The 14,086-nt window shown below is 41.7% G+C and overlaps 1 protein-coding gene across 2 annotated transcripts in view; it reads left to right on the forward strand.

Moving 5' to 3' along the window:
• pik3r2 (phosphoinositide-3-kinase, regulatory subunit 2 (beta)) overlaps positions 1 to 4,934 on the forward strand; it is a 37,145-nt gene extending 32,211 nt beyond the window's left edge. For both annotated transcript variants that reach the window (XM_086203350.1, XM_086203351.1), the window contains exon 16: positions 712 to 4,934. In XM_086203350.1, coding sequence (XP_086059476.1) covers positions 712 to 919 — 208 coding nt within the window. In that variant the 3' untranslated portion in view covers positions 920 to 4,934. The remainder of the gene's footprint in view (positions 1 to 711) is intronic.
• Positions 4,935 to 14,086: the final 9,152 nt, after the last annotated feature.

Below are 14,086 nucleotides of genomic sequence, written 5' to 3' on the forward strand. Positions count from 1 at the left end.
CCACTACACACACAAACAAGGAGGAAGGAATGAAATTGTGTCACTGCCTGTAGTTCGCTATGATTGGTCGGTCAGGTTGAAGACGTATCTGGTGCGTCGGTGCATCAGGATAGAACTGCAATTTATAGAATGTGACATTGAGCGCCACTCTGTTTTGAAACTCGCCGGCAGCGCCGCGTACCGTCCACCACCCCTCGCAAAACCTGCGCACAGTGGTAGATCCCGTTTCGACACCCCGCTCAAACAGCGGAGTCACGGAGCGCACGAGGCGTGCGAACGATCCATACGATCTCCTCACTTTGGCAGATCGTCTACAGGTTATAATCCTTCACGATCTAATATCGTCATATCGCACACCCCTAGTTGCCAGCCTGAAGCAGTTTAGAAGTCATCGTCTTTCCAGTTTTTGTTTGATGGTGATTTTTCTTCTCCTGACAGACAAGTGGCCAAATGTAGACATTATATTCATGTAATTAAACATATTTTAGCAAACTATCGAAACACTCAGCTGGGCATGTATGTTTTTGGATGGACGGGATATCTTACTCATGACATTTTTGAAAGTCATCCTCAGTTGCTTCACGTTACTATCCTTAAATTGATTTCCAAAGTCTGAACGACTTTGTTGGAAATCATGTGATAAAAGGGAAAATTTGACATTTTACTGGGAGGACCCTTAAGGCATCTGGATATTGTTTGTGTTTCTTCCAGCGTTGAGGGTGACACCAAGCACTGCGTCATCTACAAGACGACCACAGGTTATGGATTTGCTGAGCCATACAATCTCTACTCGTCCCTCAAAGATCTGGTGCTTCACTACAAAAACGTCTCCTTGATCCAACACAACGACCAGCTGAATGTAAATCTAGCATACCCGGTCCTGGCCCGCTCTCAGAATCAGAACCAGCACCCCAGATGAATTTTCCACCAGCAGTCAAGGACACCAACCAGGGTGGGGCCACTCATTTTTCACTCCAATGCTTTGACAAACCTGAACCAGAGTTGTTCAACTTACTAAGCAGGACTCTGGCTGGAGGCTGGAGCTCATTTTCCACTCTGACCCCAGAGCAGCAAAGAGCACTGCTTGCTGGCAGCATGGCTACAAAATAAGCACACAACTACAGATAACTAAGCACTGTACAGTTAGCCTGGCTGACACAGTGAGTTTTAACTCGGGGATGGTGTGGCATTAGCCAGCCGTGACTGTACAGTGTCAGTTATGTCAATCACAGTACAAGAAATTTAGAAGAAAATACTTTTTGATACAAAAAAATTTAGAGGAGGACAAAAGAAGCACACAAAAAACAAGTCGTGGAGAAGAAGAGGGAGAGCAGATGGCTGGGATGATGGGAAAGATTATTTTTGAACCCTTGATAACTGTCTAAAGACAAAGGCCCGCTCTGTCGTCTCCAGACTGCCTGCAATCTCTCTGTAGACAAAAGCCTGAGTTGTCATCCACTGAAAGGACCAGGCTGCTTGCTTCACACCTTAGGGCGGCTGAGAAATCGTGGACCAGGGTGGTGTCGTCACTGGAGCCTGGGGGGGTGGGGGGTGGGGGGTGTTTTTAGGGGGTTCTAAAGAGATGGATTCAATTTGAAGCTTGCTTAAGTGCCACAGTTATAGCTTTGAATGACCACAACCCTGTGTCACTAGGTGGAGGAGGAGGGAACTAGTCGAAGCTACAGCTTTAAAAAAACAAAAAAAACACTACAAAATAATGAAACCTTCTTGATTTCCTTTGCTTTCTCAGTGGGCCTCCTTTTTTGAGTGAGGGGTACAATGTAGAAATGCTTGATACAAATTTAGGATATTGTGAGCAGTTTTGAATCACAATACAGCAGATGGAGAGGTACATGGATGAATGCTGTTCCTCAAGATTCAGGTTAATTCTCGACTGAACTTGTGGGATGCGTCAAACATTTTCAATCTTCTTCCCTCGTTTTTTCATCCTCTTTGATACTGTAGCACCTGTAGCCATCGACTTAAGGCATAACTGTTAGTGCTCGTCTTACGTGTCTGGTTTCTATATGCTAAAGACACTCGCGGAGCATCGATCTATGTGATTATCGTATCTTCGGTACTGTATTTGCTTAGTCTCTAGTTAGATAGACTGTTCTAGCGGTACAATGTCCTTGCAGATGTTAATTGTTTGTTTTTTTTAATGTATTTACTCACATTACTTCCCATCTGGCGCTTTTTTTGTTTGGTCACAAGCTTGACTCAGAGCTGTAGATGTACAAAGATAAGAGAAGCAGTAATATAACTGGTACAGCAATCTTTCAGCCACATGAGCAGTCGAGTGTGTGTGTGTGTGTGTGTGTGTGTGTGTGTGTGCGCGTGCGCACGTGCACGCTTGTGTTTTCTGTACCCAGCTAATGTGAGCCAAATGAAGGATGTCTTTTCATGTAGCAAGAAAGAGAAAACCAAGTCTTTTAGCGTGGCCTCTGTAGTCGGAGAGACGATCTAGTCCAGTGTGCATGGAGTCCTCCTTCGTTTGGGTTGTTGTTTTTTCTACTCTGCAGCAGTGGTTGATAATTGTGCTTGTTCTTTTTCTTTTGGTCATGCATATTCAGTATAATGCGTGGTAGTACTATGCACAGCACAGAAGTATGTGGATTTACATTTGCAGGTGCAGGTTCTCTCCCTTTATTCTATGATGTTGTAGTGAATTTCACCTCCTCTGGTGTTTTATTTGGAACGAGGTCAATATTTTATCATGCGTCTCATTTTCAAAGCACAGTCAGCTTGTGTAGAGACTCTTTTAGTTGGAATGAAAATTTCTCCGAATTGCCAAAAAGAATTTTTGCAGAAGAGATGTGTGTCAGAATTGGCAATAGTTGTTTTTTTTTGTTTGTTTGTTTTTCTCGGAGAAACGGTGCAACAATTTTTTTAAGGGTTGAACTTACATTTTATGTCATTGAGGAACAGAAATTGAAGTTTTCCTCCAAAATGACCTGCTCTTTTAGACATCAGTATGAACCAACAATTTTTAAACATCTTGAAATGCTCCTTCACAGATTTCCCCTCAGCCGACCCTTCTATGAATCTAGGAACCATGGCAGTCGTGTTGATTTCATTCAGGACTGTTTCAACTGTACTGTATTTTTGCACAATTCTTGACAAGAAGAAACGCTTGAGAATTCACTTGGAGGTGGCAGCAGCGCGTCCCAACTGAGGGCTTTAATATACACACACACACACACTCACTCACACTCATGAGCAAGAACGAGTGGAAGTGCCTTTTAGTCATTGTGATGAGCTCATCTTCTCCTCATGGTCACGATGCCGCCGCCGCCGCCACCCACCTCCACCACCACCACCACCACCACCACACACTGTGCCCCATGGTTCACATATTTGCCATTTCTCCAAACAGTATCTGGCAAAGAGTATATTGTGTGCATCTGTATGTGTGCGTTTGCGCGCGCGCGTGCGTGCATGTGTGCGTGCGTGTGTGTGTGTAAGTGCAGATCTGAGCATGTTTTAGATGATGACAGATTTAGTTGTGCCTCTTTGTTGTTACATTTATTGTAGTTCTATAACTTGGCGGGGGGCTGTACAGTAGCTTGGTGCTCTCTCTCTATCTCTCTGTCTCTCTCTTTCTCTTTGTCTCTCTCACTTTTGCACACAGGCTAGCTTTCTTTCTTTCTTTCTTATTTTTTGAATTGTCTGGTATGCTCAACTCAGATAAGGTAACAATGTGAACATCCGTGGCCCAGCCTTGGTGTTTGGAGCTCATTGGATAAGCTCTCCAGTTAATGCATGCAGCATTTAATACGAGTCATTTCCTTTTGTGGACTAGTGACCAGCTTGAGTCACCCACCATCGCTGACACATCCATTATCCAGTATGTTGGACCAACACTTTTGTGACTGCACTTATATTTCTGTTCCACACACTCAGAACTAGTGTGCCTACCACCCAGCAACCATAGCTAACAGACAGTGGTCAAGCTCAGTTGTCAATAGAGTGATTAGTCTGTAGTTTCCAGGTCTTTCCACACTTGTAGTATCCAGTGTTCAGTATATATGCTGTTGGTGTTTTTGCAGTCACTCTGATGCTTTCAATCGATTGCAATGTTTTCATTCTAGAGTTAGTTTTTACTTACATGAACTATATATATATATATATATATATATATATATATATATATATATATATATATATATATATATATATGAGTAAACTCTGTCAAACTTTCAAACCAACTTTAAAGAGAGCTGCTGGCTCGTTATGCACTTTTGTCCACACAGCAAACTTGACCAACTTAACAGGACACATTTTTAAAGGTTCAGTTCACCCAGAATGTTCTTCCCTCACTGCCAGTGGTTCAATTTCGGTCCGAATTAGTTTTTGAACTCTCCGTTCAGTTTGTTTTCTTAGATAGAAGCGAAAAACCCTTCACACTGTGCTCCAGTTCCCATGTGTCTGGAGCAGGAGCAAGTAGACCATCTAAGAAGGTTCTGTGTTGATATTTGTTGAACGTTGTTGACCTGTTAGTTGGGTCGGATTGAGTTCTAATGATGTTCTCCCTATAACCAGAGTTCATTAGTCAGGATCCTGTCCTCTGTTCTGCTGTGCTCCACACAAACTGCTCCAAGAAGGTAAAAGCAGCTGGTTTCAAACTAAACAAAATGGTGTGAGGTTGAAAATTGGTTGCCTCAGTTTCCATTGGATCAAGTTACCGGAGACATTGCAGTTGAATCTTTCCTTTCATTATTCATTGAGCATTAATCAGCAACTGGACCTGAAGACACACGCTCACTACATACCACTGGGAGTAAGTTAGAACTCTGTTGGGTTTCTGGGGAGATTTTGTTGAGTGAACCTTTGAAAACCGGTTCTCAGCTCTGTTCAGCGGAGCAAAGTCGTTTCAGTCTTTTGCAGTTTGTCTCAGCGATGTTTGGGGGATTTCGCTTCCACAGCAACAGAACTGAACAACTTCCCTCTGTCACCTGTTAAGATGAACATGTTTGCAGTGTGCTTTCATCTGCCATATATGCCATGTTAATCACAGATGTGTAATAGCTTGAAGCAATGCAACTTTTCGTAGCAATGAACCCGGCCGAGCAGCGAGGCGTACGGGCAGGACATGAGGACGATGAAGTCGCCGTCGCGCTTCGACTTGGAGTTGAGAGTCTAGTCCCACTTTCTGGTACACGTCACTCCAAGCTTTCATCCTGCTGGCCTATTAGATATGCATTTGTGTCAGAGCGTCTCAGAAAACATGTTTTCTATATGACAAATGATCATTCGAGGAATGAACTATTTTTTCATCAGCTTTGGTACACTGTAAATGATATTTCTTGAAAAAAAAAAAAAAACAGCCTCACACACAAAGCACATCTTTCACTGACTACAAAGAATATTTGGTGTCTAAAGGTTTGAAGAATGAGAGACATACTACAGAATAACTATTTTGAAATATATACTTAGATAACTATATTTTTGGATGATGTCACTCTGATTTGGATTGTGCTTGAAACAAATCAGAAGGCGGCTTTGACGTGAACGTGATCTTTTGACTTGCTCCACGGCTGCCTTGTGTTCACCAGGGCGAGTGACTAACGAAGCCTTTTTAACTAATCAGCTGCAGTGAGCTTCATCGTGGTCAGCAAACATACTTTGTGGTTACAAATGAAATCTATTTAGCATGATTTATCCGGTGCGTTCAGAGGATGAAGCAAGCTTGTGTACATGTGTTAATATTTACAGAGCTTAGTCTATATGTTCAATGCAGTCTTGGCTGCTTTGCATTTATTAAATATTAGAGGTGTTTGTTTTTTAAACGTGAGAATCTTTTTTTTTTTTTTTTTTAGTTGGGGGGGTTGTTTTTTTTTTTTTTTTTTATTTTAACGAGTCTGGTTTGTGGGTAGATGCAGTGTTAAATGTTGCACCACAGAAGATACACTTAAGGCGGAGTGATTTTTAGGAGGACGCCAGCGATTGGTCCCTGATGTTGAGTCAGAGCGAAGCATCGTACCTGTTGAAGATCTCTATGGTCACAGGAGGGGATTCTTTTTTTTCTTTAGCATGGATTTCTACACACAGGCAGGAGGAGGGAAAAAAAAACCTGATGCTACACGAACCCACTCCTCCATGCAGGTCTTTGTACAGCAACAATGATGGCATTAGAAAGTGTTCTTTTATGGTGCCTGAGTATATTTTTTTTATTTGGCTTTTTTTTTTTTTTTAAGAAAAAGCTAATAGAATTGTTTGTCCACGTGTTTGTTTATTTTTGTTGGTTTATATCTGTTAATGATAACCTTACAGAGCCTATACAGAAAAAAATAAGCTAGCTTGAATTTTTTTTTTCCTCCATACAGAAAAAAAATACAAATGTTTACAATATGTAATTAACCAAATAGTAAATCCAGAATCAATCTGTTTGTCCCACAAAGTGGCTGTGATTGATTTCCTTTATCTCCTCTGTCATTTTAAACTTGAAAATGTTGATGACTGCTTGTTTTGTTTTCTTGCTGTTGTTCCTGTTGTTCCTACTCTGGTGAGAACGGTGCTCCCCCAATTTCAAAACGAAGCTCAACATGGTTGACTTCCCCATGCTCCTCCTCACGCGTCGGTCTTCTTTTTTTAACCTGCTGACTACTTCACATTACACTGAGCCTCGTGTGCATGACTGAATCCTAACATGTTGCATCTTTTTCTGTTTATATTGTTCTGATCTGTTTCAGTAGGAATCTCTTTGGGGGGGGGGGGTGTGAACGATTGATTTGAATATTGAGGTATTAAGGTCACAGCAAATGCCACTCAAATGAAATCTGATGGTTAAATTTGTCCGATAGCGCTTGTGCATGACGGCATTCTTCATTTCCATTTTGCTGCACGCGTCTAATTTCCTGAGCCTGGACTTGAAGGTTGTGTGTAATCATCTGGTGTGAATGTGGGAGTGTGTCACTGGTGTATAGTAGTTTTATTTCTGAGATCCAGCTCCGCATGTCGGAGAAAAACATGGCTGCACGGTTCATTTGGCCGCAGAGCAGCAACATGTCTTTTCACGTGTCGTTACTGGACACCGTCTGGCCTCCGGGGCAGGAATGCTGCTCCGCCATGTCGCCCAACAAGTTGTGCATCTCACCAGTTTCAGCAGAGCAGCGTTTCTTAATCGTGAATGGAAATGAACGGGGCAGTCAGACGAAGCTACTCTACACCAAAGTGCAATTGAGGGAGCACTGTTAGATGAGGTGTCCAAACCCCTATGCACAACAAATGCTTCTTCTTCTTCTCTTCACTTGTGTTATCCTCCGTCCTTTTGGTCTGTCTCAATTCAGATTTGACATTTCTTCGTCTCATGTACAGCTTGCTTCAGAGTTGTTGGTCCACACAGGTACTCTTCCATCTGTACGGTTCTTTCTTTAGGCTGATGCAATGATTTTAAAAGAAAATAAAATATATATAAAATGGAGTTTGCATTTGTCTGGATGTTTTCTTCTGCTTTCAGTCCATAAGGACTGATGAGACGTCACTCAGTCACATTTTAAAGAGTTAGTAAGCCAACATTTGCATCACTCAGAAGTATATTCTTATTTGAGGGGTAAATAAAACATTTTATCTGACATAGATATGTTAGAAATTATTAATTCCCCAAGTAGTTTCCACTAATTAAAGGTATTTTACACTGTGCATTCTTTCTAATGACCAGCAGAGGGAGCCTCCACTATTTGCAAACTGCAGTCTGATTGTATAAACAGGAGAAAGTAATACATTTTCTATTTTAGTCATTTATTTATTTATTCTTACCTCAGAAGACATTTTCTTCAAGAATTTATGGTCTTATTGACAAGTTTAACCAACCCCTTGATCGGGCATGATTTTCTTTTGTAAACATCTTCCTGTTTACCAATAAATAGATGTGAAGGTGGAGTATGGCGAGCTAACGCTTCTTATCCAGAGTGTAATCCCACTAAGAAAGGAATTACTAAATGTCCTTCAAAGACATTTAAATTCAGACATCTTAAGTGATGGTTTGGTGTGTTGTTTCACCAATGACCTGCGTCATTCTGTCAGGGGTCTTTGAGAGTTTTAATGTCATTTCAGCTGGCAAGTTTCTCACACACTCTCTGTCTCACAAACACATTTTGACAGGAACCTTCTGATGGATCCACTGGCTACAGAATATTTGACGTAGCTGAGCCAGCATGTGGTTCCTTCCAGCGTGAGCTGTGATGTCATGAATGCATCTCAGCCCAGGCTTTGTGACCTTTGTGAGTCATCAGGCACTGATATTTACACACACACACACATACATATAAATTTGATTTCCATTGGTAATTTGTGATTGTTGTCAGCACATTCAACTATGAAAAGAACAAAGTATTTAATAAGAACATTTCATTCATTCAGCTCTCAGATGTGTTGTTTTAGTGTTCCCTTTATTTTTGAGCAGTGTGCCTTGTGAGTCCTCCTCATGCTCCCAGCCTCCGTCAAGGTGGTGCTCGTCACTGGACTCAGCTATCCAGTGCAGGGTAAGACTTCCGGAGCGTGAGGAGCTACATATTTAAGTATTTCACCGTTCTTGTGACATGGTTACGTTCGTTCTTATAGTTCTAGGTGTTGTCTCTTCTCACTCCGACTAAGCTAGTAAGTTGTCTTCTAGAAGCTTCAGGAGTTATCCACTACGTCTCAATCATATCATCCGTGAGTTTTTCTAAAATGTGGAAGGTTTGATTTTACGGGAGGAAAAGAGGGGCAGACATTTTTGTGTCTAAACGCTTATCTGAGAAGAGGAACTCGCTCCTGGAAACCATATCAACAACACACCTGACGTTGTCAGCTAACATCTAACTAGAGACATCGGAACCTGAGGCATAGAGAGGGGTGTCTGGTTCTCTCTCCAGCTCAAAAAAATCTATGTACAAATACATTGCGACTTCAAATTACACACTATACACTGCAACAGCAACTATTACAACCAAATTTGAAACAGACCTCAAGCTTTTCACTCCAAACTTATAAACTTTAAAATGTAAATAAATAACAAATGAACAGATCATGAAAACAGCAAGAAACAAGAGTACATCTTTACTCTTTGTCTGGCTTTGTCCTTGTTTTCATCCAATGTGGAGCGAGCGCATGACACTTGAAGCAGCCTCACTTGTGGAATTTACAGAAGCAGTTATTTTTGTTTAGGCACAGGTGAACCTTGCACTTTGCACATTTGATTACAGTCTGGCCCTTACAAAGTGGGAGTTTGCAGCGTTGACGCTCACTTCCAACCACTGGCCAGTGACCCACTGCGTCTGACCAGACCTCCAGTATAGGGACAGCTTTAGCTGGACCTCTGGGTTTTTTCTTTTCAAACTCCCTTTCAACATCAAATGAAGGCCACCCTCTCTTCTTTGACAGGTCCTTGCCTTGCATGCTGAGTGCCTGTGCAATAGATGTCCTGAAAGCAAGCAAATCCATCTGCTTCTTTCTTGGAACACCCAATGACTCACAATCCTGCCGATACAACAACCAGCTGTTGACAATGGCCATATCCACAAAGTGAAAAACGAACCTATGATAGTACTTTTTGGACCTTATGTGGATGCGGTAATATGCAATGAGAGCATTCATGGCATCACCGCCCATGAACTTGTTGTACGAGTGGACGATGCTCGGGCATGTCACAGACACTTTGTTTCAACTTCCTATCCCATCTCCCCATGTTAGAAATAGGCTGGGCACTGGCAAAAGTGCCGGCAACGATCAGCCCTCTGCTGTCAAACCATTTCACCGCTCTCATCTCCACATTGTCTACAACAGCCTGTTGCTCCTCAAAAGTCCCTCTTCCCTCCTTCTTCGTTTCCATGTCTGCACTGAAACGGCACCCTTGCAGGCGATTCTGCTGCACAGTCCCAAGGGCTGGTATCCCCATCTTTGCAAGAGCAACAAACAAATTCAAAGAGGAAAACCAGTTGTCAAAGTACAGCAGGTGACTGACACCACCATGAATAACTTGTGCAAGCTTTAGCACAATGTTTCCACTTGCCCCAACGTCTGGTTGTCCTGGTACAGGATCAGTTTTCCCTGTAAACATGTCGAATGAATGCACCAGGCCCACCGTGTCACAGAGCACAAAGATTTTGTATCCCCAGTCGTGTGACTTCCTGGGGATAAATTGCTTCAAACTTGATCTGCCTTTGAAAGGGACTATTTGCTCAGCAACAGACAACATTTGCTATTGAGGGAGAGTCTGAAATTTGTGCAGACGCAAATCAATAAGTGACCTGACTTTGAAAAGCTTATCACCATTGGTGGGTGCCATGTTGTCACTAAAATGAAGGAAACCTTTTATTTCTTCCCATCTGTCTCTGGACATCACATCAGCCACCTGCTGTATCCGACATGCATTGGACCACGACATTCTTGACCGGGGCAAATGCAAAATACTCATGTACACTACAGTGCCAATGAACTGCTCCAATTTGAGAGCACAGTTTGGATTTTGTTGTGTGTAATAAAGATTGCTTTGTCCCACAATACTATCCTAAAGATCAGCATCCTGAAGAGCGCCGCGCCACGTTGGAGTGGCTTTTGCAGAGTTCTGCTGCTCCACCGTCTTCCACGCCATCCTTCGTCTACTTTTTGTAGTAGCAGCTGATTTCCCTCCTGCAGCCCTAGCACTAGTCCTGCAAAGTGCATCGTGACTTCCGTTGGCATCTTCATCACTGCTGCTCCTGTCGTCAGCGCTCTCACTGCTGCTGCTTTCATCACCTGGTGTATGAGTGTCGTCTTCATCACGATCCCCACTGTCGCTGAGACAGCTGTCGTCACTTTCGACAGGTGGAATCATTGTTTGAGATCCCCCTGGTCGCTTTCCATTAAACACAGATGAACGAAAGAAAGATGTTAGCACTGAAATCGAACTAAATACAGCATTACTAACATGCAGCCATTTTGGCCAAACGTACCCTCGCTATCATGGCTATAAGTTAGCTATTACGGACGGACGTAGCTTATTCGCGACACACCGAAATCTGCAAAAAACTCAGACACTGCTGCCCACATGAAGTCTATTCCACTAGTAAGCTGTAGAAGAAACGATATGCTGGTACATATGTTTATCTTTGCACAACTTACCTCAAATTTGACAAATTCTCCAAATGTACAGCCTCGATACGCACCTGTTGCTATCCTACTCGTTAGCTTCCATTAACCGGATGTAGTTCCCACCCCAGCCAGTCCTACGAGCAACTAGTGCTTGCAAAGTGTTCCTAGCTACGTATTAAAGCGGCATTGGAGGAAAACATACATTATCTCGGCTGCAGTCTGTGTGGAAGCGGTGTGAATTCGCGACACTCGGCGTCAAGGGTATATAATTATTTTACCTGAAAAAAGTAGAAATACCCACATATATTAGAGCCCTGGACTGGCTATAGAGAAAAGAACATACAAACGTAGAGAGAATAAATCACTTTGAGGCCACAAGTTAAAACTTGGCTTAGGTTCAGAAATCTTTGAAAAACCGAGTCTAAAAATGGTTGAATCTTTTCAAGAAAATGTTCCTCAATGTAAAATAGCAAAGACTTTGAATATCCCATCACAAATATTCATAATATCATCAGATGTATGTGGTTACTTTTTAGCAAATGGAAATATCAATTTCTCATAAATTAATGTTCATATGGAGATTGTCAGAAACATCAGTATAGATGCCGAAATAATCTGCAAACTGACAAAGTAGCAAACTAAACTAATCTGATAGCCATCTCTGCTCAGCTGTCACAGCAACAGTGCACGCACACACGCAATAAATACACACTAAAACACAGACAACTTTCAAAAGGAATTCTGGATAACGTTTTACAACACACAAAACAATGTGTACCACTTTACAGTCACTCTCCTCTTTTAGAGGATTAGTACGTGGTTGTAAGTGTTTTATTTCTTACATCACAAGCACTTCATAAACCATTACTCAACAGGTGTAAATGACTGAGAACCATATTTGCCATACATCAGTGAGGGATCACTATTTACCAAGATGAAGATATGCTATATTACTGCAATTCTATCAAGCTCCGTTAAATAGGCTATTGGATCTTGCTATTTTGCCACTTTTTCAGTCAGCATCTACTTCCTTCAACTTTATTGATGTTTCCGCCATCTCCATATTAACATAAATATAAGAGTTATTGATATGTTTTGATATTTACAACTTCTAAAAAAAAACAAAAACGTATATATTGTGACTCCAGGTGTTGCTCAAACATCTGTGTCCACATTTGCAACAAAAGCAAGTGCAATTAAAACAGTAAAATACAATAAAATGACCACACACACACACACACACAAACACACCAGATATAGGTATTTAGGTTGTGGGTGCCTCCCACGAACACTGGAACTTCAATCCCATTAAAAAGTATTGGATTTTGGCCCCAATCACAGATTTAACAGCTTCAACTCCTCTGTGTCGGATTTCCTCCGGACTTTAGAGTGTCCAGTAGAAGTTTTTCCACTTTCATCTTGACAAACATTTGTGAGGTCAGGCACTGGTTTTGAACCAGAGGGCCTGACTACATCAACGCTCACAATCTCTGTTCTAGTTTATCCCAAAGCTCATTGGAGCAGAGAACCCTGTTCTGTGTGGACCAGCCAAGTTCTTCCAGACCACACAAACCCAACCATGTCTTCATGGACCTGGCTCTGTGCTCTGGGGCACAAGGTCCACCAGGACAGGGTTGGACTTGACTGGCTGACAGAGAACCAGTTTCTCTCAACTTTGGGATGAACTACAACAGAGATGGGGAGAAAGGCCTTCTCCAACATGAGAGCCTGACCTCATAAATGATCTTCAGAATGAACAGGTAAACGCTTCAACACTGGAAGCTGCTAAAGCTGCACAGGGTGGAACCAACTCCATGCTGGATGCAGATTCATAAGAAGTTTCAGCAGGTCTGTTGGCAGGCGTCCACATACTCTTGCCTATATCGTCTATATGTGAGCACAAATGAAATCGTAAACTGACAACAAAGACAGGAACTGTAAAAGTGGAGAACTGCTCTCAGAATAAGACGAATGAAGTGTTGCAGCTCAGGGTTTAAATGAGAACACAGTTAAATCAGTTCTTTTTTGGTTTGGTATGAGCTTGTTTTTGTTTTTGTTTTGTTTTTTTTAAGATGAGACATTTCTTTTTTTTTTTTGTTTGTTTCTCTCAGCACCCAAATGAAATTATATTCAACTGCATTGTTTCGGGGAAAATTCAGAAAACTTAGATGTCAAAATCTGGGCATCTTTCTTCTAAACAAGAAAAGAAGTATCCTGAGTAAAAACAAGAAGAGCAAGAGAAAACTGAGGGGAAGCAGTGAATCATGCAGACTTGTGTAACGTCCCGTCTACTTGGTTGTTTCTGTGCTCTGCTTTTGGAGGAGAGACATCATGTGAGGGTCATCAGGTAAACTTCTCTTAATATTTAACAGTGTATGATGATTCTGCATGTTTGTTTCAACACTATGACAGAGGAAATGTTGCCTCAACCAGACGAAGATACACCCAAATCAAACCAAGAGGATCTCAACTATTACATATCCTCTACTTCCTCATTCTTATGCAGCTTTTTCTTGAGAATGGCTCATATTCAAACATGTGACTTTTACAGTTTAGTGAAAGAAGTTCTAGATTTTGTTACCTCTACATACAATATATGGAGGGGAGGTCAGACCCACTAAACTTAACCTCTAAAAGCACAGGTTATCAATTAGTTATTATCAAAACACAAAAGGCCAACAGAAGTCTGCTTTTCTAGACAATCAACCCGTCGATGTTTGCGATGATGTGCTTTCTGTAGAGCCTTTATGCCACATTCTGTCACGACAATATTCAGCTGGTTAAACCAAAACTATTGCAGATTTAATGACATTTTCTGTTGGGGAAGCACCAGCCTCACAGATCTCATCCCTTTTTCTATCTGTCACTTCCTCACACGGTGGCTTCCAAGAACTTTTGGTTGTTTTTCTTTATTTAAACAAAAGATGTGTACAAGCAGTTCAAATGATGTATGAGAAACCATCCAGCACAAAGAAATGAGTTCAAATCATAGGGAAAAACAAAAAGAAACAAATTAAATCAAATTAATTTCCCG

The sequence above is a fragment of the Aulostomus chinensis genome, chromosome 5 (genome assembly GCF_037954235.1).
Source record: "Aulostomus chinensis isolate RoL2024-O1b breed Wild chromosome 5, RoL_Achi_v1.0, whole genome shotgun sequence".
Lineage (NCBI taxonomy): Eukaryota > Metazoa > Chordata > Actinopteri > Syngnathiformes > Aulostomidae > Aulostomus > Aulostomus chinensis.